This window comes from Bubalus bubalis, chromosome 8 (assembly GCF_019923935.1).
Source record: "Bubalus bubalis isolate 160015118507 breed Murrah chromosome 8, NDDB_SH_1, whole genome shotgun sequence".
Classification (NCBI taxonomy): Eukaryota; Metazoa; Chordata; class Mammalia; order Artiodactyla; family Bovidae; genus Bubalus; species Bubalus bubalis.
In genome coordinates, this window is record NC_059164.1 from 64,207,393 (window position 1) to 64,234,793 (window position 27,401).

At 37.8% G+C, this 27,401-nt stretch overlaps 1 protein-coding gene across 7 annotated transcripts in view; it reads left to right on the forward strand.

The window, feature by feature from the left end:
- PDE1C (phosphodiesterase 1C) overlaps nt 1–27,401 on the forward strand; it is a 539,497-nt gene that overhangs the window by 425,881 nt on the left and 86,215 nt on the right. For all 7 annotated transcript variants that reach the window (XM_025291219.3, XM_025291215.3, XM_044946685.2 and 4 more), the window contains 4 exons: nt 9,073–9,173; nt 12,110–12,238; nt 18,821–18,922; nt 19,459–19,579. In XM_025291219.3, coding sequence (XP_025147004.1) covers nt 9,073–9,173; nt 12,110–12,238; nt 18,821–18,922; nt 19,459–19,579 — 453 coding nt within the window. The remainder of the gene's footprint in view (nt 1–9,072; nt 9,174–12,109; nt 12,239–18,820; nt 18,923–19,458; nt 19,580–27,401) is intronic.

Sequence of the window (27,401 nt, forward strand, 5' to 3'; positions counted from 1 at the left end):
TGCCCAAAATTTAGAGCAGATATCAGTTTATGGTGGTTCCATGAAATCAAGGAGCAAAACAGGAATCCAACATTAATATTGCTAGTGAGCACTTTTCTGGAGATTCTCAATCAGTGCAATATGGTATCTGCAAAAATTGAAGAAGCTTTCTATGAAAATAATTTGATGATCTGTCAAAAAAAACCCCCAAACCCTATAAATTATTAGATCAAGTAAAAGGCCTCAGTAAGATATGGATAAAGTAACTGTCTTATACACTGTTTCCCAACATACATTCCCAACAGTTTTTAAAAAACCTACAAATTACCCATGAAGAACTTCAAAATTAATGAAAAGGAAACTGAAATTAAAGGGCACGAAAATAATGTTTAAATAAGTGAAGAAATATACCATGTTTTTAATTGAAAGCCTCAATATGAAACAGATGTTAATTTTTCTCAAACTCATCTTTGTAAATTCAGAGCAATACCAGTAAAAATTCTGAAAGGATTTAGCATACAAAATAAGAAGCTGAGTCTAAAATTTATGTAAATAGATATTTAAGAATTGTAGAAAAAACACTTTTGAAAAAGACAGTGTGTGTGATGGGGTAGTTCTTACTCTATTAGATGTTAAAATATCTGCTAAAGCTATAGTAAAGCAATGTATACAGTGTGCAAAAGTAGACAAATATATCCATGGAATTGATTGAAGTTTTAAAAACTGAACCCAAATATCGATTGAGCACTTACTATGTGCCACGTACTTTATAAGAGGATGAGGGTGCATTGTAGCTCTTAGAGAACTTGCATTCTGGTAAGAACTTACAGGTAAAAGACCAATGAAAAAGTAAAGAAGAAAATATTGCTAGTATTCTGCAGAGGATTAGAACAGGGGACCCACACAGGGTAAATTAAGTTATATTAGATAGGAAAGGCATCTTTCCAGAAGTAATATTTAATCTGAGACCGTTGTGATTTTAGGCTTGAGTCATGCTAAGAGCTGAAGGAAGGTATGCCAGTGGAATTAGTGCAGGATTAGTCAACTTCCTCATGACTGGAGGGAGTCAATTGTACGCACTTCCAGTTATAAAATAAAAAATCATGAGAATGTAACGTACAGACCAAGTTGGCTTTGTAGGCTTGGCTAATGGGTCTCAGTGTTATTCTAAGTGCAGTGTGAGCCAGTTAAAGCATTTTGCCATGGGAGTGTGATGATCTGGTAAAGGCTAGACAAGGATTACTGTGAAGAATGGGTCTTGAGGCATCATGTTGGAAGAGTAGTGCAGAAGTCTCCTGGAAAGATGATGGTAGTTTGGATGAGAAAGGACCTTCCTGGGGTATAGAGACCAAATGTCCTGTTGCTGAGGTAGACTTGAAAGAATTGGATGGTATAATAGGATTTCAGATACTAAGGAAGGGAATCAAGAGGACAGATTAGATTTTTGGTTGGATAAACCAGGTTGATGAGAGAAGCTTTCAGGGAAGGGGAGTCAAAAGTTTTGATTCAGACATGTTGAATTTAAGATCTTTATGAGATATCATTTTGGAAATGTTAAGCAGGAAGAAAACCAAATTGGTCTAGAGTTCTGGGGAGGAGTCTGGGATGGACAAGGAGATTAGGCTTTCAGGGACATATCAATATTATTTAAGGACATGAAATCAGATGACATGGTCTAAAGAAAGGGTGTGAATAGAGAAACAGAGGCACTGTGAAGTGAGTCCTGGAGCAGTCTAAAGTTTAAAATGGAGCTCATTACTTCACCATTTTAGTTTGGATAGTTTCCTTTATAGGATATCATTTGATTAACCACTCAATTAACATTCAGAGTAGCTTGAGATTTTTTTGAGAAACTCGGCCTTGGAGATTTTATACAGCCCTTGTTCCTCCAGATCATTTACAACTATAATGTAAATTTCAAAAATGGTGTGTGCAAAAACAATAAAATGAGGAATTTTTTGGCTCTAAAAAATTCCTCTAAAAGAATTAGAGCCAACAATAGTAACTGAAAAAGAGTAGCCAGTATCATTGGGACAAAACCCAAGACAGCGTGAGGTTATGGAAGCCAAGGAAAGAAAGAGCTCCAAAGGAGAGCTGTGACTTGCGTGCAACATGCCGAAAGGTTGAGTGGGATGAGGACAGAGAAGCGACCACTGCCTTTGGCAACATTGGGAGTCATTGGTGCCCTTGTCATGATCAGTCCCTGTGGTTTGCTGGGGATGGAACATGGATTGACATATGACAAGGACAGACCTGCAGGTGAGAAAGTGAGGACCCATCTATAGAAAACACTAGTAGAGGGAAGAATTACTTGGTTCTGAAAATGTTTGGGGGACGGTTCATTTGGGGGGAAAAAAAAAGCAATGGTTTTTATCCTACTTGAAATCATTCACCAAATATCAGACAAATGAATTAAAGATGTGAGCATAAATTTTTTATTATATTAGAAGAAAATATGAAGTTATGTTTATAACCTTGAAAAAGAAAATCCTTTCTTAAGCCTCAAAACATGAGTTATATAACAAAATATTGATTATTTTGAGTACATGAAAATGAAAACCTGTAGGATAAAAAAAAAAATCACCGTAATTAAGTCAGTACTTGAGGAAAATATGTAGAGATCAAGGATTAAGATCCAGATTATATAAATCAACAAGAAAGTGGTCCAAACCCCGTGGGCAAATAGGAGGAAACACACTGACTGAGTTACTATTGTCCTATCGCCCAAGTCTCTGTCATGAGCTGAATTTTGTCCCCTTTCCCTAATCTCCAGTGCCTCGGAACATGACTCTGTTTGGAGATAGGGCACTTACAGAGGTAATTTAGGTAGATAAAGGGCATATGGGTTGGCTCTAAACCAGTGTGACTGATGTCCTTATAAGAAAAGATTAAGACACAGACATGCAGATGCCCGAGGAAAGAACACGTGAGGACATGGGGAAGGGGGTCCTCTGCAAGGTGGAAAAGAGCTGTCACCACAAACCAACCCTCCTAAACCTTCATCTTGGACTACTAGCCTCCATAATTCTGAGAAAATAAATTTCTGTTATTTAAACTGCCTGGTTGGTGACGCTTTTGTATATCAGCTGTAGCAAACTAATACAGTGGCAGAGCCAGGATTTGGTCTCAGTCTGACTTCTAACATTTAAATACTTCACGTATTTAAATGTTAATATTTAGCCATGCTTCTGCAATGCTGGTGGCGAAAAAAAAAAGCCCTGACATTCTTATACCTCACTATGCTCGTGTGGTGAGGATTAAAACGGATATGAAAATATACTTTGAAATCATCTGTTTGACATATACATAGTTAGCACCTACTGCATTCAGTGTACTATGGAGACATAAAGGTGAATCATAGGCAGTCTTTTTAGCCATCTGGAAAAACTCCCAAGCACTTATGCTAATGTAAGTTATCATTAACATAGATTAACGTAGATGTTATTTCATAGCAGCCAATGATCATGGCATACTGCATACTATTCTTGAATGAGCTCATTTGCCATTGCATTTTCATTATCAATTCAGGCCATATTCAGAATAATTCTTAAATATAGAAACTACTTCCCGCCCACTCTCTCTTAGAAACGCAGCTCAAAACAAACTTCTTTCATTGCAAGCTTACAAAAACAGTAGGAAGCATTCTGATGAATGGAGAGCATATTGTGACTCTAACCTTTCATTACAAACCAAGTGGGAGAAAATGGTTGAAATCATTTCAGTTTTATAAACTATAAGACACATAGGGAATGAAAATATCCCATTGATAAAGTGATGTCTGGGCTTCAGCATCCACCGTGTTACTCATTGTAATCTGTTTCTATTACTCATTATTGCTTAGCCTAGATGCCTAGTGAGGCTTGAATCTTTTCATCATGATTTTGCTCACATCTAAGAGAAAATCCTTGAGCAGAATTAGACTGAAGACTTGTTGATTGAATAGATATGAATCAGACTCTGAGTTCCAGTCTGCTTTTGAGTTAGATCACAAGATTTCAAACTGCAAGCCTATCCTTTGTCCCATTGATTGCTTTTATTAGGCAAGGTACGATTAATTTTTCTTTTGCTTTTTTTTTTTTTAAGAAAAGAGAAATGTGTATCTTGTTTTTTGGATTATAAATGGCATTATCATATTTATAAGGGACACACTAAGGACATGTAAACAGCATCCTGGTTAAAGAGTGCTAAGTAATTTTATTAGGGTTTATGGTCAGTATAATTTTGGGCCCCATGACCTCTGCCCTCTGATGTCACATTTTTTTAATACATTATATTAAATAGCAAAAGGGGTTCTGCAGATACAGAAGGGTGCTAATCAGAGGACCTTAAAATAGGGAGTTGATCCTGGATTTTCCAGTTGGGCCCAGTGTAATCACATGAGTCCTTAAAACTCATGAAGTGTGTCAGGGGACTTCCCTGATGGACCATTGGTTAAGACTTCCCTTTCCAGGTCAGGGGGTGTGGGTTTGATCCCTGGTCAGGGAGCTAAGATTTCAGATGCCTCATGGCCGAAAAAACCCCAAAAGGAAACAGAAGCAGTATTGTGGTAAATTCAATAAAGACTTTAAAAATAGTCCACATCAAAAAAAAAAAAAAATTTAAAAAAAGAAATGTGGCAGAAGGAAGGTGAGCAGGACTCCATCAGCTGTTGCTGACTTGAAGATGGAGGTGCCAAGTGGAAAGCATGGAAAGGAAATAAATTCTGCCAATGCCCTGAAGGCACCTGGAAATGTGTTTTCCACAGAGCTTCCAGAAAGGAACATAGCCTGCCAACGCCTTGGTTCAGCCCTGTGAGATCTTCACCGGAAAATCCAGCCGCAAGATGATGGCTTCTGACCTACCAAACCCATAGGAGTGTGTGCCTTCCATGGGTGGTAATCAGTTAAGGGAACAATAGAAAACCAGTAGGAGATGGAAACAGACTACTAAAGAAACTCTGTCGTTCACCTGTTGAAGTTACAACTTGCTAATAATGTCTCTTCTGGCGATGACAAATTATCCATGTCTTTTCCTTCAGGTTTTCACAGCCCGCTACTTGTTCCCCACTCCAAGCCCACATACAAGCATGGCTTGCTCTCCTGAGTCATACACAACATAATTCAAAAATTCAAAGTCCACCTTTACCTGTTGGCAAGGCATCCCTGTCATCGAATTAGTCGGGACACTCATATTTTGTAGACAGGGAAATTCTGGAAAGGTCTATTACTCACACCTTGTCACAGTTTGATAAATCTGGAATACAATTCTCGTGGGAATTAAATTTCTGACTTCTTATGGTTTGTCATAAACCTTTGGGATTGACAGTATTGAATTTGGAAAAAGCAAGGAAATCTGAGCTATATTGAAATATGAAACTATATTGAAATATGAGTATTTCCCACAAAATAGCTTTTCCCACTCTCTGTTTCCAATAATGCTACCCTCTAATGCCACCCACCATTTTTTTAACCACTCAGGCTAGGAATGTCAGGATCTTTTTTTTTTTTTTAATTTAAATTTATTTGTTTATTTTAATTGGCAAATAATTGCTTCACAATATTGTGATGGTTTTTTGCCATACATCAATATGAATTTGCATAGGTATACATGTGTCCCCTCCATCGTAAACCCCCCTTCCCACTTCCCTCCCAACCCTGTCCCTCCAGGATCATCTTTAATGCAACCTCCTTTGGATTGCAACCTCTTCGTGGCCACCTGCATTCAGTGAGCTGATCAGCTGTAAGGATTCTAGTTCCATACCATCTGTTCATCCTATAAGGACTTTTCAGTCCAAAAGTAGAGGTCTTACTTCTTTCCTTTGTGCGCTCTGCTTTCCTATCTCTTTCTCAATAGCATGCTGAACATATTGTCTTTTGCATGTAAACTTCACTGCCTAATAAACCTGATTTGTATTCTTCATCCTGGCTTTTAATGCCTGTCATCACAGGGCCCTAATCAACCCTCACTCCTGCTCCACTGGGCTTCTCTCACAGCTCAGTTGGTAAAGAAGCTGCCTGCAATGCAGGAGACCCTGGTTCAGTTCCTGGGTCAGAAAGATCTGCTGGAGAAGGGATAGGCTACCCACTCCAGTATTCTTGGGCTTCCCTTGTGGCTCAGCTGGTAAAGAATCCGCCTGCAATGCAAGAGATCCTGATTCGATCCCTGGATCAGGAAGATCCCCTGGAAAGGGGAAAGGTTATCCACTCCAGTATTCTGGCCTGGAGAATTCCATGGACTGTATAGTCCATGGGGTCGCCAAGAGTCAGACAGGACTAAGTGACCTTCACTTTCACTTTCACTTTCCTGCTCCACTGAAGGGAATCATTTCCTTACTTACAATGAATCAGCTTTTGCCACTGGTACTTGTTCATTTGTTCATTCTGAAAATGCCTGATTCCATCCTTGCTCAGTCCAGGCTTCATTATGTTTTTAATTGTTTGTTGTATGTTCATTTAATAGTTGGTTGGTTTTGATTTATTAGAAGTAAGTTATACTTAAGATATAATTTTGTCAGTATATTTGGATAAGGAGGGGAGTTACACTGATATTTGTGAGAACTGTGATTGTGTAGTTATTTAGACACCTTCTGCTGGTTGAACTGAGGCTCTGTGATTCAGCTGGTACACTGTCTCCCATTCATAATCTTATCTTAAAATGTTAAATTATTAACTCGACATGAGCTTGGAGAAAGAGATATGTTGGTGGAGGGGAGATAGGTGGAGGAAGTTGGGATAAATAAGTAGGGACAGGGTGTTAGGGAGGAAAAGAAAGACATTGCCAAAATAAGAAAAATATATGTGAATGAAAAATATCAAGAATATTTATAATATAAATTCATAACTATGCAATTTTATGAAAAACTGAGTAAACATATGAACAGTGACCCAAAGGAATAGTGACTTAAAGATTATAAAGTAAGAACTCTGGAGTGTGTGGCTTGTCTCAGGACTAGCTGTGGGACCTTGGGTGAGTTACTGGACCTCTCCTAGCCTCAGTTTTCTCATCTATGAAGTGGGGATGAAAAGAGTACCTACCTATATGGAGTTGTGTGTATTGCATGAGTTTCTTTGTGTAAACAGGTGAACACAAAGGGAAGCTCCCTTAAGTGTTAACCCTGAGGAGATGTCCTTGCTGCTTTCAGGATAGTTTTACTGTTTTCTTGTCACTGTCAAGATTTTATTTGCCAATCTTTTTTTCATTTAATTTTGTTGATTTTTCATCTTATTCTCTTTTCTCCTTGCGTCTTTTTGTTCATGGTGCGTTAGTTTGGTTTTTTGAGATGTATTATCAAGAATGCCAAAATGTTTCCTGACATTTCATGCTGGATTCTGCTACAAGTCATTTTTTAAAATACAGTTTTTTTCCTGAGTTTTTTTCTGTGCTCATTCTTTCCCTAACTATGAAGTCTTTTCTTCATAGGTTATATGTAGTTTGTTTGTTTTTCCCTTGTGCATGCTGATGTTTGAGGATACCTGTCCCCATCCACATCACCAAAATTGGTAGTTCAGTATAGTTATTATCTTCAAAGAAGACAATGATTTCAGTAGTTAGGTAAAGACCAAAATTAGTAATTAATTGGAAAAAAGTTAGAGTGAGAATTATTAGAAATTAACCTGTTTGCTTTTAAATCATTTTTGTTAACAAATCAAATAAATATGTTGTATTCACTGATATCTAATAGAGAACCCAGGTTGCCTTTGTTTTTAAACTAAATTTCATTTACATTATTTACTTATTTAAAAAATTTTTGACCTCACTGTGGGGCATAGGGGTCCTAGTTCCCCAACCAGGGATCAAACACATGTCCCTGCAATGGAAGTGTGCAGTCTTAACCACTGGACCACCAGGGAAGTCCCCGGCTGCTTTCTGAATTCTTCCAATTTAGGTACTCATATTTGCAATACCTTAACCCTGTCTCTGTCTAAGACTTCTAGTTTTATTTCTTCAAAGGAATGGGAACTTAAAGATTTCATGAAGAAAACTGAGTGCAGAATCTCCCTAAATTTTTATAATTTTTTCCTACTGTTTCCCAGTGATCACACCTATTAAGACACCAGTTCTTTTAGTGACTGTGCAAAGCATTGAACTTCTATGGACATAACCTTTTGTGTTTATATTTTATTGGTTTAGGTCATATTTTATTATATAATTATAAAAATAAGTACAATTTGTCAAAATTGCATTTGAGATAAATCACACTGAAGCTTGTAATCATTAACTCAACTAGTACAAAAGTAAGCAGTGATACCAAAGGGTGAGCTGACAGTACAAATGTTCCATCCTATGGGCATCAGGCAGTGTGGTTTACAGAAAGGAGGGGAGGCACCAGTGAATCCAGAGTCTCTGAAATAGAAGTCAGTCGAGGGAGCTTCAAACAGAGCAGTGGTTCTCAAACTTCAGCATGCATCATAATTATCTGTATGGCTTAGTATAACACAGATCGATGGGCTGCAACCCAGAGTTTCTGATCCCAGTGGAACTGGGGTGAGGGCTTGCATTTCTAACAATCTTCCAGGTGATACTAACTCTACTGTTACAGGGAACACACTTTGAAGACCACTGAACTACAGCCAATTTTGGTAACATGGATGGGGACAGGTTTCTTCAAACATAGATCGGTGGACTGCAACCCAGAGACCAAACGTTATTTGGCAGAAGACCAAATGTTGTCTTTCCACTGTATCTACTATCCATCTTCTAGTGGATAAGCACTAGGTTATCTGTTACTCTTAGCTTTGGTATTGTGTTGAAACTTAAAATTGGTTTTCTGTGTCTACTCAGGAACTTTATTTGAAATTTGGTAAAGGATGGAATGAGAACTGTTAAAGTCTCACATTCATTATTTTTTGCTTCTTTGAGAAAAAAAAACACAAACCTACTAGTTAGCTCTCTCAACCATGCTAGGCAGGCTGTGTTCAAATCACACATTCCCCAGTCTCCTTACTGAAGAAAAAAAAAAAAAAAAAACATTTCTGTCTGTCAGAAATGCGTGTTTGGCAACAGCTTGCCAGCTGCAGGGTGGATAGGCAGCAATGTGGGTGTGTTGTCAGCAAGCTGAAGACTTTGTCTGAGAAGCAGGCAGATTATGTGATTGCTCTGTAATCTCCTTTTCAGAACTGGCTGACGGAGCTGGAGATCTTTGCTATAATCTTCTCAGCTGCCATCCATGACTACGAGCACACCGGAACCACCAACAATTTCCACATTCAGACCCGGTGAGGATGTTGAAATGTTTGGAAAAGAGGCAAGAGGGGTCAGGGATAGAGTGTGGAAGTCAGAGAGGAGCAGCCACCTTTCTTTTGCATGGTGGCTCTATTTTGAGTTTCTGGAAAAAAAAAAAAAGAACTTATATAACAGATCAGCTGGGTCAGCTTCAATCAAAACCTAAGAATTAAAGAAACCATTTGCTCCTGATTCTCCTATGTTATTCACATTAAATATGGATATACTTCTCTTAGTCACTACAATCATGTCCAAATCTTTGCAACCCCATGAACTGTAGCTCTCCAGGCTCCTCTGTCCATGGAATTCTCCAGGCAAGAATACTGGAGTGGGTTGACATTCTCTTCTTCAGGGATCTTTCCAACCCAGGGATCGAACCCACGTCTCTTGCGTCTCCTGCATTGCAAGCAGATTCTTGAGCCACTTCCTGAGTGGGGGAGGGAAGGAAGGAAGGCAAGCACTTCCCTGAGCCACCAGGGAAGATCTATTCTCTAGTCTAATGCTAGCTATTTTTGTATGTATGGGCTATGCATATTCTTTGTTGTTGTTCAGTCCCTAAGTCATGTCCAACTCTTTGTGACCCCATGGACTGCAGCACATCAGGCTTCCCTATCCTCCACTATCTCCCAGAGTTTGCTCAAGTTCATGTCCATTGAGTTGGTGATGCCATCTAACCATGCGTATGGTACCCATTTCTAATAGGAGGTGAAACAATTTATATTAAAGGTGCAGATACCATGTAGGCTAAATCAGGGAGGACAGGCAAGGATTGAAGTAATTCTCTTGACATTAGCAATAGCAGAGCCATCTTACCCTCTGACCTCAGGGATTCTGCTGATGCTTTTCTCATCCTCCCTGATTTCATCTCTGCCCTCTTCAGGGGGTATGTCACTCCCTGACACACGGCTTTGGGAGCTAGGTGGTCTCATGTAGGCCACTTTACACCCTCTGTAAGGAGCTTCACAGGTAGACACAGACCTCTGTGGGGCATATTAAATATAGGTCCGGGGCATATTAAATATAGGTTCCCTCAGAACCTCTTCACTGTAACAGACATCACAAATCGATTTTGGTAATTTTTTTCTTACCAAACTGCAGATTTGTCTTTAGTATTCCTCTCAGCACAGAATTCCAGGCAAGCAGTATAGTCAATTGTCATTTTCATTTAGGGTAAAACCTTATCTGCCTTCTCCTGGTCTAAGAACTTAACCTCTCTTACGACAATGATGTAGAACTGGAGAGACTCTTGACAGTAGGATTAATTGGATCTTGACATAGAAATCAAAAGAAAGTAGAACTGGAAAAAGGTGGTGAGACACAGAGAAAGAATATTGTGGAGAGGGTTGAGTTTAACACTAAAATACTTGCTGATTTCACTTGAAAAAGGCAGGTGCACACTCCAGATATATTTGTGTTTGTTAAGTCATTCTACATGTGTTTAATGAAGCCAGCACTTAATTATGGGGCACACAAAAGAAGACAATATCATCCAATCTCTGTTCCGAAGGGCATTTCAATAGAATGGAAGTGGACAAAAGGTCTTCAGCCACATGCTTCATTTTCTGCTTTCTGCCTCCTCATAGAGTGTCTTGGCTGCTGTGGAGCAGCTTTCTGTAGCTTTGTTGCAAGATCTTTGAATACAGGGATTCCACAGAGCATCTCTGTTTAATAGGTATCTGCCAGTGGAGCCTTGACAGAGATGGCGGTGAATAGCACCTGCTGAAGGAAGAGAGGTGGGTGGAACATTTGTACCTGGATCTTGGCTGGAAAGCAATGTCAAAACTAGTCACAACTCAGAGGAAAATGGCTTAATTACAGTAGTTAGAAAATAACTTAATGTCACAAAATACACGTCAATTGGTGCCTTACTTACTCAATGGATATAAGATTAGATCTTCCAACTCCTTGGGATTTGCTTGTTTTGTGTTATCTCCACTGGAGTGGGAAAATTCCAGAGGGTTCAGTTGAGCTTGGTTTGGAATGAAATTTAAACTCTCATCTTCTTTAACTGAGTTTTATCCATAGCATCTCTGCCTCTGAGATCCTTGTTTAGGAAACTAAATATGTGACCAGGTTCTTTGCTCTTCGATGGGCAGACTGTTGAGCCTAACACTTTCAAGGTATTCTACATACATTCCAAAGTTTGGAATGTGAACGATACTTGGAAGTTATCTTGAGGGGAAATGGCTGAAGTGTCAGAATACATTGCCTTTATTCAAACCCTGAAAGCCACTGTGGAGCTCTGCAAACTCTCAGTTGATATATCTGGGGCTCAGCTTCCTTCATGAGAAATGAACAAGCTCTAATAATCTAAAGTTTCATTAAATTAAATGTATTAAAATAGTATACCTCCCTATGTTGGTGTCATTCAACTGTTTGAGGAAGCGACTAACAATTGTCATATAACCCTTATATTTTTTATTTTCAACTTCCCATGTATGACTTTCACATGGCAAAAATTTTAAGATCAAGCTACTAACAAAAGAACTTGCAAACTGTACCTGCCAGGTGGTATGTGTTCAGAGAATTACAACTAAAACAAATAAACACATTCTCTCATTGAATAAAATAAAAATAATCATTTCAGAAAATATAAGGAAGTTTGACATGACCTTCATTAAAAAAAAAAAAAACACCTTTGCTACCACTACAGGTAATTGAGATCTTATTATAGAATAACTTTTAGAGAGTTCTCAAGTTAGATATCACATGTGAAATAATATCCATATATTGACATTTCAATACCATACAAACATCAATTGATAAATTGTAGTGTTGGTGTTAGCTTTTTGATTGATATAAATGACATGGGGCAAAGTTAATTGCTAAAATAGGTTAAAAAGATGGTGTATTTCTATCTTTAGGAGAGTTACCTGAAAAATCTCAGCTGTTCAACATCCAAAATTATTTTTCTTGGCTTTCTGTTCAGGTCTGACCCAGCGATTCTGTACAATGATAGGTCTGTTTTAGAAAATCACCATTTAAGTGCAGCCTATCGCCTTCTGCAGGAGGATGAGGAAATGAATATTTTGATCAACCTCTCGAAGGATGACTGGAGGTAAGGATGAGCCACAGGAGAGTTTTGGAAGCCAGGTAAGGAATGGTAAGAAGAGATGAAGTGTGCTTGTTTTGAAGAAAATAATACTCTGAAGTTTTTCTTGCTGTTTATTTCTCTTTTTTTTTTTCTTGACACAAATATTCAAATATATTGTAGGCACTTTGGACATATTTGCTATTGGTTACCTTAATAAACTAGTATTTTGATCTTAAATGAATTTTTTCATTTAACATATTTTTGTCATTTTATTTTTGATTGGACTTCTTAAAAAAATCTTTCAAAATTTGCTAAGGAAATTGACACTTTAAAATAATCATGGGTACTTAATTCTGTCACCTTTGAATTCTGTCAAATCTCTACTTGGGTAGACCTGAGTTTGAATACACAATCATTTATTAGTTATATGTCATTTAGGAAGCTACTCAACCCCATTACACCTTTTAAAAATTTAATTTATAAAAAATTTATAATAACATTTACCTTATAATTTGGTTAGGGTAATAATAAATGCTAAAATCCATCTAAAATGCTTAATTCACTTTGTGATACATATAGCAAGCCTGTGGATCATTGTAGCTGTTAATGTTGGGTCAAGATGTTTCAAAACTTGTAGGAAAAGTCATTTAAATGCTTAAAAGCTTCTGAATCTACTGTGGTGCAAATAATACTTGTATTTTAATTAAACGATTTGTTGTTTATTGAATATCTCTGGGTCGTTATACAAGGATTCAGAGAAATAAGCCATTCTGAACAACAAATCAGAAACTGATTTTCAGGAAGAGTTGGCTATTAGTTTCCATGCCGCTCTAGTTCATTAAAACCTAAAGGAGTATTTGTCTTGGATTTTATTGGAAAATGGTAGATTTAAGAAGCATCTAAAAATGCAGAGCATTTCAGTGAATCAATGCAAAGCTTTCAGAAAAAGGAGCCCTCTATCCAATTTAAATGTTTGTAAAAGTTAATGAAAAATTTTAATATGGCAGAGAACAGCTTTACACATATTCAGGTGTGTCCTGGTTTTGAAGGATTTGTGCTTGTTTAGATCCTGTATGTTCCTGATCTCAGGACAGTCTAATGAAGCGCTCCAGTGCTTACATGATTACCTCTTTTTTTTTCTTTCTTTCTTTCTTCCCACCCTCCCTTCCTTTCTTCCTTACTTTTCTTATCCCAAGGGAGGGAAACAGGGAGGCAAAGTTGGGTAGGTGCATTCTAGAACTCCATGAATCCTAAAGAAAGTTCAGCAAGGCTATCAGGAAGTTCTTGAGCCACAGTCAGCCATCAGAGGAGTTCCATGTCTCCCAGGAAGAGATACCCTCAGTCACCTGATGCAGCCCAGGGAAACATGACCTTGGGCAAAAACGGCAATAGTTTTCAGAATGTAGTAGCTGAGTGAGGCCCATGGCCAATTAAAGTCCTGTAGTTGGAAGTCTGTGTGGTATATTCTCATGGCCACTATCCCATGGAGATTAAAATATTATACTAAATGGCTGCGTAATATCCCATCTGTGGAAGTGCCATAATTAGTTTTGAATGTGTGAGTATGGGTACATTTGTGTGTTTGGGTTATTATGAAGAATCCTACAATGAATATCTCTTTAATGTATTTTTATGTGTAGAATTAACGGATCACAGAATGTTTGATGTTTTTAAGTTCTTGTTGAACTTTGTCAAATTGCTTTCAGGTAATGTGCTGATACTGCTGGCCGGTGGGATTTGTGGGCATATGGGAGTTATGGCTGGATGGGCATAATTGCCTCTTAACCTATTTTCAAAGTACAGATACGCCACTTCTATTGTCTACAGTTATGTTAAGGATTTTCTATTTCTACTTAACTATATGTTTGTCAGAATTTAGTTATGTTATTTGTGCTTCCACTTTGCTATGATCATGAGCCTCATTCATAGTTTAGTGTACTGCTATGTTAGGGAGGCTGGTTTTGGCAATATCTAAACCCAGAATCATTGCAACACACCGGAACATATCAATTCACACTGGAATACACTAACATCCACCAATGAAAATATCCTAATTATTTATCATTAGCCTTGTAAAGTAATACTCAAAATTCTCCAAGCCAGGCTTTAGCAATATGTGAACCGTGAACTTCCAGATGTTCAAGCTGGTTTTAGAAAAGGCAGAGGAACCAGAGATCAAATTGCCAACATCCACTGGATCATCAAAAAAGCAAGAGAGTTCCAGAAAAACATCTATTTCTGCTTTATTGACTATGTCAAAGCCTTTTACTGTGTAGATTAAAACAAACTGTGGAAAATTCTTAAAGAGATGGGAATACCAGACCACCTGACCTGCCTCTTGAGAAATCTGTATGCAGGTCAAGAAGCAACAGTTAGAACTGGACATTTCCAACAGCCTGGTTCCAAATAGGAAAAGGAGTACGTCAAAGCTGTATATTGTCACCGTGCTTATTTAACTTATATGCAGAGTACATCATGAGAAACGCTGGGCTGGATGAAGCACTAGCTGGAATCAAGATTTCCAGGAGAAATGTCAATAACCTCAGATATGCAGATGACACCACCCTTATGGCAGAAAGTGAAGAAGAACCAAAGGGCCTCTTGATGAAAGTGAAAGAGGAGAGTGAAAAAGTTGGCTTAAAGCTCAACATTCAGAAAACTAAGATCATGGCATCCAGTCCTATCACTTCATGGCAAATAGATGGGCGAACAGTGGAAACAGTGTCAGACTTTATTTTGGGGGGCTCCAAAATCACTGCAGATGGTGACTGCAGCCATGAAATTAAAAGACACTTGCTCCTTGGAAGAAAAGTTGTGACCAACCTAGACAGCATATTAAAAATCAGAGACATTACTTTGCCCACAAAGTTCTGTCTAGTCAGGGCTATAGTTTTTCCAGTAGTCATGTATGGATGTGAGAGTTGGACTATAAAGAAAGCTGAGCACCAAAGAATTGATGCTTTAGAACTGTGGTGTTGGAGAAGACTCTTGAGAGTCCCTTGGACTGCAAGGAGATCCAACCAGTCCACACTAAAGGAGATCAGTCCTCAGTGTTCATTGGAAGGACTGATGTTGAAGCTGAAACCCTAATACTTTGGCCACCTGATGTGAAGAGTTGACTCATTTGAAAAGACCCTGATGCTGAAAGATTGAAGGCGGGAGGAGAAGGGGACGACAGAGGATGAGATGGTTGGATGGTATCACCAAATCAATGGAGATGAGTTTGGGTAAACTCTGGGAGTTGGTGATGGACAGGGAGGCCTGGTATGCTGTAGTCCATGGGGTCACAAAGAGTTGGACACGACTGAGCAACTGAACTGAACTGAACTGCATTCTTATTGGTTGGTATTTGTGAAGTACTAGTTGAGAATACTTTGAATCCTACCTCTGATCAAAATAAGTTGTAAAATTGAATGGTGTGGCAAGACATAAGTAAATTTAGTATATAAAAAGTTAAACTAGTTACTTGAAAAATATAATTTAATAAAATCTGTTTATGTGCTAGCCTTATATATTTTTGTTGTTTTTTAAATCAGAACAATCTTTATTATCTCAAAAAGAGTGAAATATAGTTGAATTAGGTCATGGAGCATCTCAGATATAGGAATTTCTGGTTCAGTGGAAATGTCTTTACAATTATAACCCATAGTGCCATACTTTTTTGCTACTCCTGTTTTGAGGGATTCTGTAAGTTAAGAAAAGATTGTAGTTGCTAACTTCTTAAGTTACATAGATTTAGTGTTCATTTAAGGACATGTTTGAAAATATTATTTTATCACATTTTATTAATATTGAGATACATTGCTTCAAGACAATAGTATTATCCCATAAATAAAGTATTAACTTCTTTTTTAGGGCTCTCAGTAAAGCCCATTAACCCAAAGATGACATATGTTTAGTATTTTACATCTTTCTAGGAAAGCAATTTAATATCTGGTAGATTCTATTTGGATACAAAAGTGCAATGGACTTTTTAAGGACTTTATAAGTAAATATATTACCATGTATTTACTGCATTTCAAAGTGGAAAAACATGAAATCCCACACTGGGAATGCCAGTTCAGCTGCTCATAAAGCAATTCTGCAAATAACTATTAACTATAGACAGAAGCAAAATCAAATTACCAACTTTGTTGAATCATAGTGAAAACAAAGGAATTCCAGAAAAACATCTACTTGTGTTTCATTGACTATGCTAAAGACTTTGACTATCTGGATCTCAGCAAACTGTGTAAAATTCTTCAAGATATGGTAATGCCAGATCACCTTACCTGTCTCCTGAGAAACCTATATGTGGATCAAAAAGCAACAGTTAGAACTGGACATGGAACAACTGACTGGTTCCAAATTGGGAAAGGAGTATGACAAGGCTGTATATTGTCACCCTGCTTATTTAATTTATATGCAGAGAGTACATCATGTGAAATGCTGGGCTGGATGAGTCACAAGCTGGAATCAAGATTACTGAGAGAAATATCAACAGCTTCAAATATGCAAATGATGCCACTCTAATGGTAGAAAGGAAAGAGAAACTAAAGAACCTCTTGATGAAGGTAAAAGAGGAGACTGAAAAAGCTGGCTTAAAACTCAGCATCCATAAAATGAAGATCATGGCATCTGGGCCTATCACTTCATTGCAAATAGAAGGGGAAAAAGTGTAAGCAGTGACAAATTTTATTTTCTTGGACTCCGAAATTACTGCAGATGGCGACTGTAGCCATGAAATTAAAAGATGCTTGCTTTTTTGGAGGAAAGCTATGACAAACCTAGAGAGTGTATTAAAAAGCAGAGACATCACTTTGCTGACAAAGGTCTGTATAGTCAAAGCTATGATCTTCCCAATAGTCATGAACAGATGTGAGGATTGAACCATAAAGAAAGCTGAGTGCAGAAGAATTGATGATTTTGAATTGTGGTGCTTGAGAAGACTCTTGAGGGTCCCTTGTACAGCAAGGAGATCAGATCAGTCAATCCTAGAAGTAAGCAACCCTGAATATTCATTGGAAGGACTGATGCTGAAGCTCCAATACTTTAGCCACCTGATGGAAGAGCCAACTCATAGGAAAAGACCCTGATGCTGGGAAAGATTGAAGGCAAAAGAAGAAGGGGATGTCAGAGGATGAGATGGTTAGATAGCATCACTGATTCAGTGGGCATGAATCTGAGCAAACTGTAAGATAGTGAAGGACAGGGTAGCCTGGCATGCTACAATACATGGGGTCAGAAAGAGTTGGACATGACTTAGTGACTGAACATCAACAACAATGAACAAAATGCAGAGACACAAACACAACCTCCAATGACTTGACGGGCTCTAGAGAGTAAACAAAATTGGACAAATTTTGAAGATGTGTTACAATTTGGAGACTCTGATAGGAAGAGGTGACTGTGATGTTTTTGTCTCTGAAGGCAGTCTCAGTCAAGGCAATACTGGATGGTTAAAACTAGATTTATGCAAAACCTTCCAGTATGTTTCTGGCTAGAGGCATTCAATGGGGGAAGGAAAAGATTTTCAACAAATGGTGTTGGAGCAAATGGATGTCAATATAAAAAAAAACTTTTACCTTTACCTCACATCGTACTCAAAAATTATCTTGAAATTGATCATTGTCCTAAACATAATAAAAGATTAAAATGATAGGACTTCCAGAGGAAAAGTCCTTTCAGTAGTGAGGGATTTCTCAGAGAGGACCCCAAATGCATGAAACCTTAAATAATTATTTTAAAACATAAAACTTCTTCTCTTTGAAAGATACTGGTTTAAAAAAAAGCGACAGGAGTAGGAGAAATTACTCACAACACATTGAAATGTATTGAATTGTGCAGCCTATATGGAAGTAGTTTATTCTATGCAAATTCTACTTCAATAAAGTTCTTAGAGACAGTAAAAAGATCAGTGTTTGACAGGGGTTCAAGGCCAAGAAGGTAAGCATAGGCAAAGCATATGGGATTTTAGGGTGTGAAAACGATTCTTATACTATTGATGATAGGAACATGAGTGGATGCTTTGTCTAACCCCATAGAACTGTGCAACATGAGAATGGTCCCTCAGGCGAACCATGGCCTAGAGTGAATGCAAAGTGTAGATATTGGTCATCAATTATAACACGTGTACAGGATTAATGTAAGAGGTTAGTAATGAAGGAAACTGTAGGGGAGAAGGGGTGTATGAGAGCTCTCTGTACTATCTTCTCAATTTTTCTGTAAACCTAAAACTGCTCTAAAAATGTCTATTTAAAAAAAGTAGGATCCCTATATCCTGTGTGCACCATGGATTATCAGTTACTCTCCTAGGATTAATTTCAAATTAATTTTTTCTCAAATCTTGAGCTCAGTGCAAAAAGGAATGCTTTCCTATACTTTGTTTCATTGAAATTTTTCCTGTGAATTAATTTTCCAATGATGTGCATTCCACATATGTTCCTAATAAATGATTTCCTTCATCTTTAATCTTTATTTCTCATAAAAGTCTACCTAAAAGACTTGTTAGATTTGAAATATCACAACTAATTAACTGATTTTGATTAGAACTGGAAAAGAATAAACTAATTTTTACTTTCTATTTTTTACTTCCACTCTTTTTCCTCTGTGATGTATCTCTGAAAGGGAATTTCGGACCTTGGTAATTGAGATGGTGATGGCCACAGATATGTCCTGTCATTTTCAGCAAATCAAAGCAATGAAGACTGCTCTTCAACAGCCAGAAGCGTGAGTGAGCCTGTAACCTCATGTGTTTTTATAGGTGTTTGACCTCCTACTTGTCCATGTCACTGTACCTTTAAAGTTTATCTCTTTTAATATAACTTTATTAAATGGTCTCATAAAGTAGTGATGCTTGGAGGAGAGCACACGAGAATATTACCTATCATGGATATTTCTCATCAGGGTTAAAATAAATAATAGGGCCAGTAACAATTTGCCCTAGTGAGAATTTAAAAGACCCCTTCAATGCAGAGGCAACAAATAAAGGTCAATGAGTGACTCTTGGATTCTTGTTGTCTTTTTCGTGATGGCAGATATTCCAGAAATGGTTTTGAGTCAGTTTTTGAGGTGTCCAGTTCAATAAACATGGAGACCACGCTGATAAATGTCCCAGTTGGAGGATGATTTCCCCCCAGTTCAGCAGCAGTGGGCTTTGAGATGGGAGAATGGAAGGGATTTTTTTAAAACAGTGGTATTTAAAAAACTCTTACTGAGATTTTGTGAGTTTGGTCATTATGCGTTTGCATCCTTTGGGTTTACAGAATTGAAAAGCCAAAAGCATTATCCTTGATGTTGCACACAGCAGACATCAGCCATCCAGCAAAAGCATGGGAGCTCCACCATCGCTGGACCATGTCACTCCTGGAGGAGTTCTTCAGACAGGTACCGTGTTGCTTTGTTCCCCTGACTGGTGTCACCCGTGAATATAGCCTGACCTTTATATTTCAGCAACACTGTGGTCAGGACTGCTGTGATTACAATTATCTTCTTTTTGAAGGGATGGTTCACAGCTTTTATTTTTTGGCCTTCTGGTCATATGATGTTTGACTCTCACCTACGTTCTGATTCTCAGAATGTTATGGTATTTCTATCCTATGCATTTCTGTTTGGGGGGAAAAACATTTCCTTGTGGCAATTTTTTGTCAAAATATCATCTGAGGTATGCTTTTACTTTTTTTCCTAATGGAGTTACCAAATGACAGTCACTATAACCTGCTTCTCTGTTACAATTGACTGGGCTGTTCCTTTCTAGCAGACAAACCCATGTTGTCCAATTCCAAAGCCAGTTGGAGCAATTTGAGTTCAGAAAATTATTTGAGGCTACTGTCCCAATTATATTTAAACTTACTATATCCTAAGATACAGGGTAGTGTTTTCTACAAGAAAAATCAGAGTCTTTAATGAGGATACACTGCTTTAATTTTTTTTTAAGCTGCATAGAAGTAGAGAAATAAAACGGTAAATAAATACCTAACACCAAGACTGCTGTCTTCTCAAACCCAGGCAATGTGCACTAAGCTCATCTCAAGAAGAGCTGCCATTAAAATATCTGCTTTGAGAAGTGAGGTCCTGAGGTTCAAGGCAAGATGGCATGTAGATTGTGGGACCGGAACTACAGTTAATTCAAGTTCATATGGTTAATGCATTAGTTCTTGTTAATTTACTGAGAGAGGTTACAGTACAGATTCAGAGACCTCTGAAGTTCCATAAAACATTACATATTAACCAGTCTCAACTCTGTCCCCTAAACTGACAAGAGATATACCCTTTCACCAGTTACTCAGATTTTTGGAAGCAAATTATTCTTAGGATTACTCTCAGGATTCTCATTTGAATGGAGAAATCAGAGAAGGCATTTCTGTGTTCGTTTTTTTCCTTCTGAAGCTGCACACAATATCTGGTGTTGAGGTGGGACTAGAGTTAACTGTACATTAAGCAAAGTTCAGAAGCCCCTCTATTGGAATTCTTGTTCCAGCTGCTCTGTGGCCTGGGACTAGTGAAATCACTGCTCTGGTTCCCAATGGTCTTATCTGTGACTTGTTTCGGGGGATATCGGGGGATTTAAAGGAAGGTTGGACCAGCCTTTTTCCTTAGAGTCCTTCCCACATTAAGTGTTTTCTTCATTCTGCCCATGAGTGCACGTTCTGTCCAACATTCTGTCCAACACATGTACACATGTGTGCCTCTGCTAAGCTGTTCTGTGAGTATGCCAGCAGGTTCCTTATATTCAGCATATGGCTGTCTCCTTACATGGTCGACGCTTGGCCTCACAGAGTGGCTCTCAAGGGGAACCCAAGGGGTGAGAGGAACTAACGCTGTACAGGTGTGGCCATGTTGTATATACAAGAATGACTCCAAATTCATTCTTAATTGAGGGTTAATTCTGAGCCATTTTTCCAGAAATTACTTTTCTAATATTAATCTCCATTTCCATTATCATATGCTTTTTTTGATCATTGTTTTTGTAATACACCCACTATAAACTAGTAATTTTAATCTGAAGCTAGAGGTAAATCATGGAGAAGGCAATGGCACCCCACTCCAGTACTCCTGCCTGGAAAGTCCCATGGGTGGAGGAGCCTGGTAGGCTGCAGTCCACGGGGTCACTAGGAGTCGGACATGACTGAGCTTCTTCACTTTCACTTTTCACTTTCATGCATTGGAGAAGGAAATGGCAACCCACTCCAGTGTTCTTCCCTGGAGAATCCCAGGGATGGGAAAGCCAGGTGGGCTGCTGTCTATGGGGTGGCACGGAGTCGGACATGACTGAAGCGACTTAGCAGCAGCAGAGGTAAATCATAGTTAACTCATAAATTTGAGGTATTGAAGTGGTTCCTTTTTTAATTGTGAGAAAGTGAATATGAGAAATTACTTAAACGTGAACATTTTTCCCACTAAAGGAAACCTTATTTGCACAAACATAAGCTTGAATTGAAAGAAAATGTACCAGAGGCAATATGAAAATAACCATATTGAATTTTTTGCCAGTTGGGAATAGAATGTTAGCTCACTGGACTGGAACTATTTTTTTAGCAATTATGATTCAGTAAATTATTTTTATTGACTTAATATTTTAACCCAGATGCCATAAGCCATGGTAAGTAACCCTTGTAGGAGAAATGTTGCCTTAGCTCTTAACTATAGATTTTAAATTGGACAGTTCAAATGGGAAATCTCAATGGGACTGTAGAGTCTTTGAAAAAATTACATTTAAATGTTGGGTTATATTTCAAAATAAGGGCATAGCCTCAGTGCTGATAGACCAGACCTTCTATGCATTGCTGAAAGAGTAAGTTACATCTTCAGTTTTATAACCATATTTTACAAAATCCAAGCCTCTGCCTCAGGTCTTTTTCAATGAAATACTGACTTTAAGAAACTGTGTTTGCCTTTTTGGTAAATACATCTTGAGAAACTCTGGAGATTCATTTCCTAAATATTGCTGTATATTTTTATATTTTGTAAACATCACCTACAGTTCTTTTAATTTCATCTGTGTTTGTGGTCATTTTCCCATTTTTTGTTTATTTCATATACCAGTGTCTTTTCTCTTCTGTATAAAGTGGGCTGATCATTTGAATATTTGATTATTTCTTTTTTATTTTATGATATAAATTACTGCTTTCATTTTTATTAATTTATTTATTCTGCTTGATTATTATTAATTCATTTCTTTTGCTAACTCCCCAAGTTGGATGTCCAATTCATTTATTCATTCTGCCTGTTCAATATTAGTAAATATAAGGCTAAGGGTTTATTTTTTTGTTAATCATGAATCTTTTAGGGTCTGATATGCAGTGTGTTCACAATCATCTTTATTAAATATTTTCTAATCTAGGTTTTGATTTTTCTTTACTAAGAGTTGCTTCAAATGGATGTGTTTGTTTATGTGATTTTCCCAGTGGTAGTTTCCTTTGCTTTCTACTTTTGTAATTGATTTATGACTTATCAAAATTTGCGAGTTTTTCATTGTTTGGGCCTTATTGTGAAATTTGCTTTTCACCTACTAAAAAAATCAATTTTTGTGAATGGTCATGGCTCTTGAAAAGTCAGTTTATCTTCTACTTGCAAAGTATAAAACACCAGGCATATTCTTCCTCCTTATCAATTATGTCGTTTAGGTATTTTATATGTTATTTTTTAAATGTGATGTTTTGTGGGCTGACAGGTGTTTCTATTATTATTTTCTGTTTCTATGTAGTATAGTTTTTGTTTCCTGAATGTTGATTCTGTGTTATTTGGTTCTTAGATATTCATAATTGCTAGATTTTCATAGTTTATTGAATCCTCTATCATTATAAAGTCTGCTTCTTTGTCTTATCTAATGCTTTTACCTAGAATTCAAATTCAGCTCATTTTAAGAACAGACTCTTGTCTTTTTACTCTAAACTTTTACTTTTAACTTTTTACCCTAACCTTTCAGAGACACTTTTATTTGGATATGTCTTTTAAACATTGCTTATAATTGAGGGTTTTTTTTTTATGAGCCAATCTAAGATTCTTTTATTATTTGAAATTAACCATATTAACATCTGTTGATATGACAGGAATCTTTGCTCTTAGGTACTATCATATTTTACATTATGATTTCTGTTTTGTGGCTTATTTTTAAATTGTTCACTATATTGGCTGTACCATCTGCTTATTATGTATTTATTTCTCCTGATGACTTGGAAGTTTTATATTATGTTTCTAGTTTTAATATTGGCTAACTTGGTAATGCAAACTTTATATCCTCTATTTATTTAGATAGTATTGATTAAAATTAGCAGGCTTCTACTTCCTCTTGCCTCTTCCCCAACAGCTAGTTGTATCAGCTTGCTTAATTCTTGTAGTCTGTACCTTTGTCATTTAGATATAGCTCTATTCCTTTATATATATCAGGTTTAAATAGTATATTTGCACCCCCGTCTATACATATAAGAAAGCTAGTGCTTATTCAGTACCTCCCAACACTTTTCCCCTTTTTCTTTCATAACATAACTAATTCCTTGTTACTGTTTGTTGGCTGTATTATTTCTAAATTCTATTTTCTAAGTGAGCATTCTATCTCATATACTATATGCTGTTTCCAAAATATACACCAAAAACAATGTGACCCAGGAAGATGGAAAATAAACAAGTTTGGCAAAAGCATAATTTTTCCAGTTGTTCTTGTCTTGGCTCTACTCAGTGCTGGCACTTTGGCCATGGTTGGTTCATTCGTCTATTTTTTGGTCAAAGTTGTTCCTTGAGTGGTGTCTTCTAGGAGTGCTAAAAGCCGCATTTCTGTGTGTTTGCAAGTTTTTCTACTGCTTTTATACTTGGGTCACAGTTTGCTTGGGTAAGAAATTTTTTGAATCAAGTTTCCTTTCCCTGAGGTCTTTTTTGATTGATACTTTTGAACTGTGGTTTGGAAAAGACTCTTGAGAGTCCCTTGGACTGCAGGGAGATCCAACCAGTCCATCCTAAAGGAAATCAGTCCTGAATATTCATTGGAAGGACTGATGCTGAAGCTGAAACTCCAATACTTTGGCCACCTGATGCAAAGAGCTGACTCATTGGAAAAGACCCTGATGCTGGGAAAGATTGAAGGCAGGAGGAGAAGAGGACAACAGAGGATGAGATGGTTGGATGGCATCACCAACTCAATGGACATGACTTTGAGTAAATTCTGGGTGTTGGTGATGGACAGGGAGGCCTGGCATGCTCTTTGCAAGAGCTGCAAAGAGTCGGACACAACTGAGTGACTGAACTGAGGTCTTTTTTATATTTTGTTCAAATGTCTTCCACCTAAGAATGTTGCTATGCAGAGGTTGGAGGTCATGCTAGAATTATTTTCATGTCTAGGTGGTATATATTTTTGCTTATGTGCCCTAAGAATTTTTTCTTTACCTTTGAAGCCCAGTGACATTACTAGGCTATATTTCAATAATGATTGCTCTATAACAGTTTTTCTTGGGGCCTGGTGTGTTCCTTTTCTGTACAAATTCAAGTTCCACTGATGAAACCTTTAACGATTTCCTTTTCCATTTGCTTCCTTCTTTAGGAAGTACAGTTATTTGTATGTTTCCTCTCTTGTTTTTCTTCTCTGTTATTTTCCTTTAAACTGTCTTGTAACTCTCTGATGAGTGGTATTTTTTTTCATTCCTGAATTCCATGTCTCTTAATGTGTTTTTATCAAAAATAACTCTCCTTTGTGCTGCTGCCACTACACTCTTCATTTATGTGACGGTTCTGTTTTTCTTTTCCATGTCTTCCCTGAGCTCTGCTAGGTCCTATTTCCCTGAGCCCTGGTTCTTAATCATTTCAGGAATTTTTTCCCCATCATGGGAGTATGTATGTTTGGCCATCACTTGGTGGCACTGTTTTTTTTTCTGATGAATGTTCCCTATCTGTTATTTTATTTTTCTGTTCCCTTTTCCATTTTTTCTTTCCACGTAAAGTATCTTTCCATAAGTTTTTTTTTTTTTTCTTCCTGGTATTGGTATAGTGCTACCTCTTCTTCTCCTTCTCCTTCATTTGATTATTATTTGCCATCTTTGAGTGAAATGCATTATTTTGTGACCAACAGTTTTCAGGAGATAAGTGCCAGGAAAAGACTGGAATAGCAATGTTCTAAGCTGCATGAAGATCATGGGATCTGGTCCCATCACTTCATGGAAAATAGATGGGGAAACAGTGGAAACTGTGTCAGACTTTATTATTTGTAGCTCCAAAATCACAGCAGATGGTGATTGCAGCCATGAAATTAAAAGACACTTACTCCTTGGAAGAAAATTTATGACCAACCTAGATATCATATTGAAAAGCAGAGACATTACTTTGCCAACAAAGGTCCGTCTAGTCCAGGCTATGGTTTTTCCAGTAGTCATGTATGGATGTGAGAGTTAGATTGTGAAGAAGGCTGAACACTGAAGAATTGATGCTTTTGAACTGTGGTGTTGGAGAAGACTTGTGAGAGTCCCTTGGACTGCAAGGAGATCAACCAGTCTATCCTAAAGGAGATCAGTCCTGGGTGTTCTTTGGAAGGAATGATGCTAAAGTGAAACTCCAGTACTTTGGCCACCTCATGCGAAGAGTTGACTCATTGGAAAAGACTCTGATGCTGGGAGGGATTGGGGGCAGGAGGAGAAGGGGACGACAGAGGATGAGATGGCTGGATGGCATCACCGACTCGATGGAGTTCACTCGTGAGTTTGAGTGAACTCCGGGAGTTGGTGATGGACAGGGAGGCCTGGCGTGCTGCAATTCATGGGGTCACAAAGAGTCGGACACGACTGAGCAACTGAACTGAACTGAACTGAAGCTGCATGATTTATTATGAGGTTTCTATGACATGGTGTGTGTGTGTGTGTGTGTGTGTGTGTGTGTGTGTGTGTTAGCCTTTACTTCTTCCCAGTCAGCAGTAGGCAACAGTTGTAGGATGGCTCATGGTACAGTCCGTTATCCATACACTCTTGCCATGCTTATATATTTTCTCATTCAGCATTTTTTTCTTTACTATTTCTTAAAGCTAAATAGGGTTCAGAGTAGCTCTTTACATCAGTGTCTGCTGTCTCTCCGGTTTTCCCACATGATGGATGTGGGGTATTTTTCCTATCTGAGTGAATTTTGAAAACCTCTGTTCTTCAAACTTTATCTGGCATCTGCAGCCATAGGCCTTTTCTCTGGGCATCTTACATCACCCCCTCCTGGATATGCACAGCATTTGATAGTTGTTCCTCAATAGTTTTGATTGAGTTTACAGATTTCTCCTGCTATTTGTTTGTTTCTGTTGTTTCTTGTTCTGTTTTGAGAGGATAATTTCTGAGAGGGGAGGGCAAAGATGTCTTTACTATACTTATCTTAAATCCAGAATTACAGTAATTTGCTCACACCTCATATTTGTAACTTCTTCCCTGGGAAAGAAGAGTATATATTGCTGCATTTTGTTCAACTTGATGCTTTTGTTGTCTCCCCAATTAATTACCTTTTCTCCACTCTACTGGGAAATACTCTATTGTGATATCACCCAATGATCTTTTGAAGCTCTTGCACTGAGAGATGCAATCTGCCCTGTAAAGTTCCAATACAGAAAGAACCTTTGTTTCTCTTGCTTGGTTTGCTGCTTACAGATAGCTGCCGTAACAAACAAACCCCCGAAATGTAAAATAGCACACATAAAATGAAACGTTATCACCAACTCATGTAAAGTACCAACAAGTATTTCTTGATTGGAAGATGGTTTACAATAAGCAGTGCTTTTAGACCCAGACTCTACCATCTGCATGGCTTCCAGGGTGCTTATCTACATCAAGGCAGCAAAAGAAGGAAGGCCATAAAGACAGAGACTTAGGAGATTTTGTAGGCCAGATCTGTGGTAGAGACATACCCCCTCTCCTCTTGTTTTATTATCTAACACAAACTGGCAGAGGTTCTGGGAAGTGTAGTCTAGCTATGTGGACAGGAAATAAGGGGAGGTTGTGAACAGTTAACTGCCTAATTGCTCCCTCAGCTTGCTTATCACAAATGTCCAAGTGGCCAAAGGAACTTGAGTATTTCTAACCAAATTCACCTTTTTATTCATAAATCAAGCATTCATTGGGTTCCTTTTGTAGATAGCTTATGTAGATTGCTCAAGTCAGCTATCTTAACCCTCCCACAAGAATGAAAGTTATATATTTTTGTGCACTGTCCTAAAAAAAAAATGAGTTCACTAAAAAAAATCCTTTGTGCCAACTGA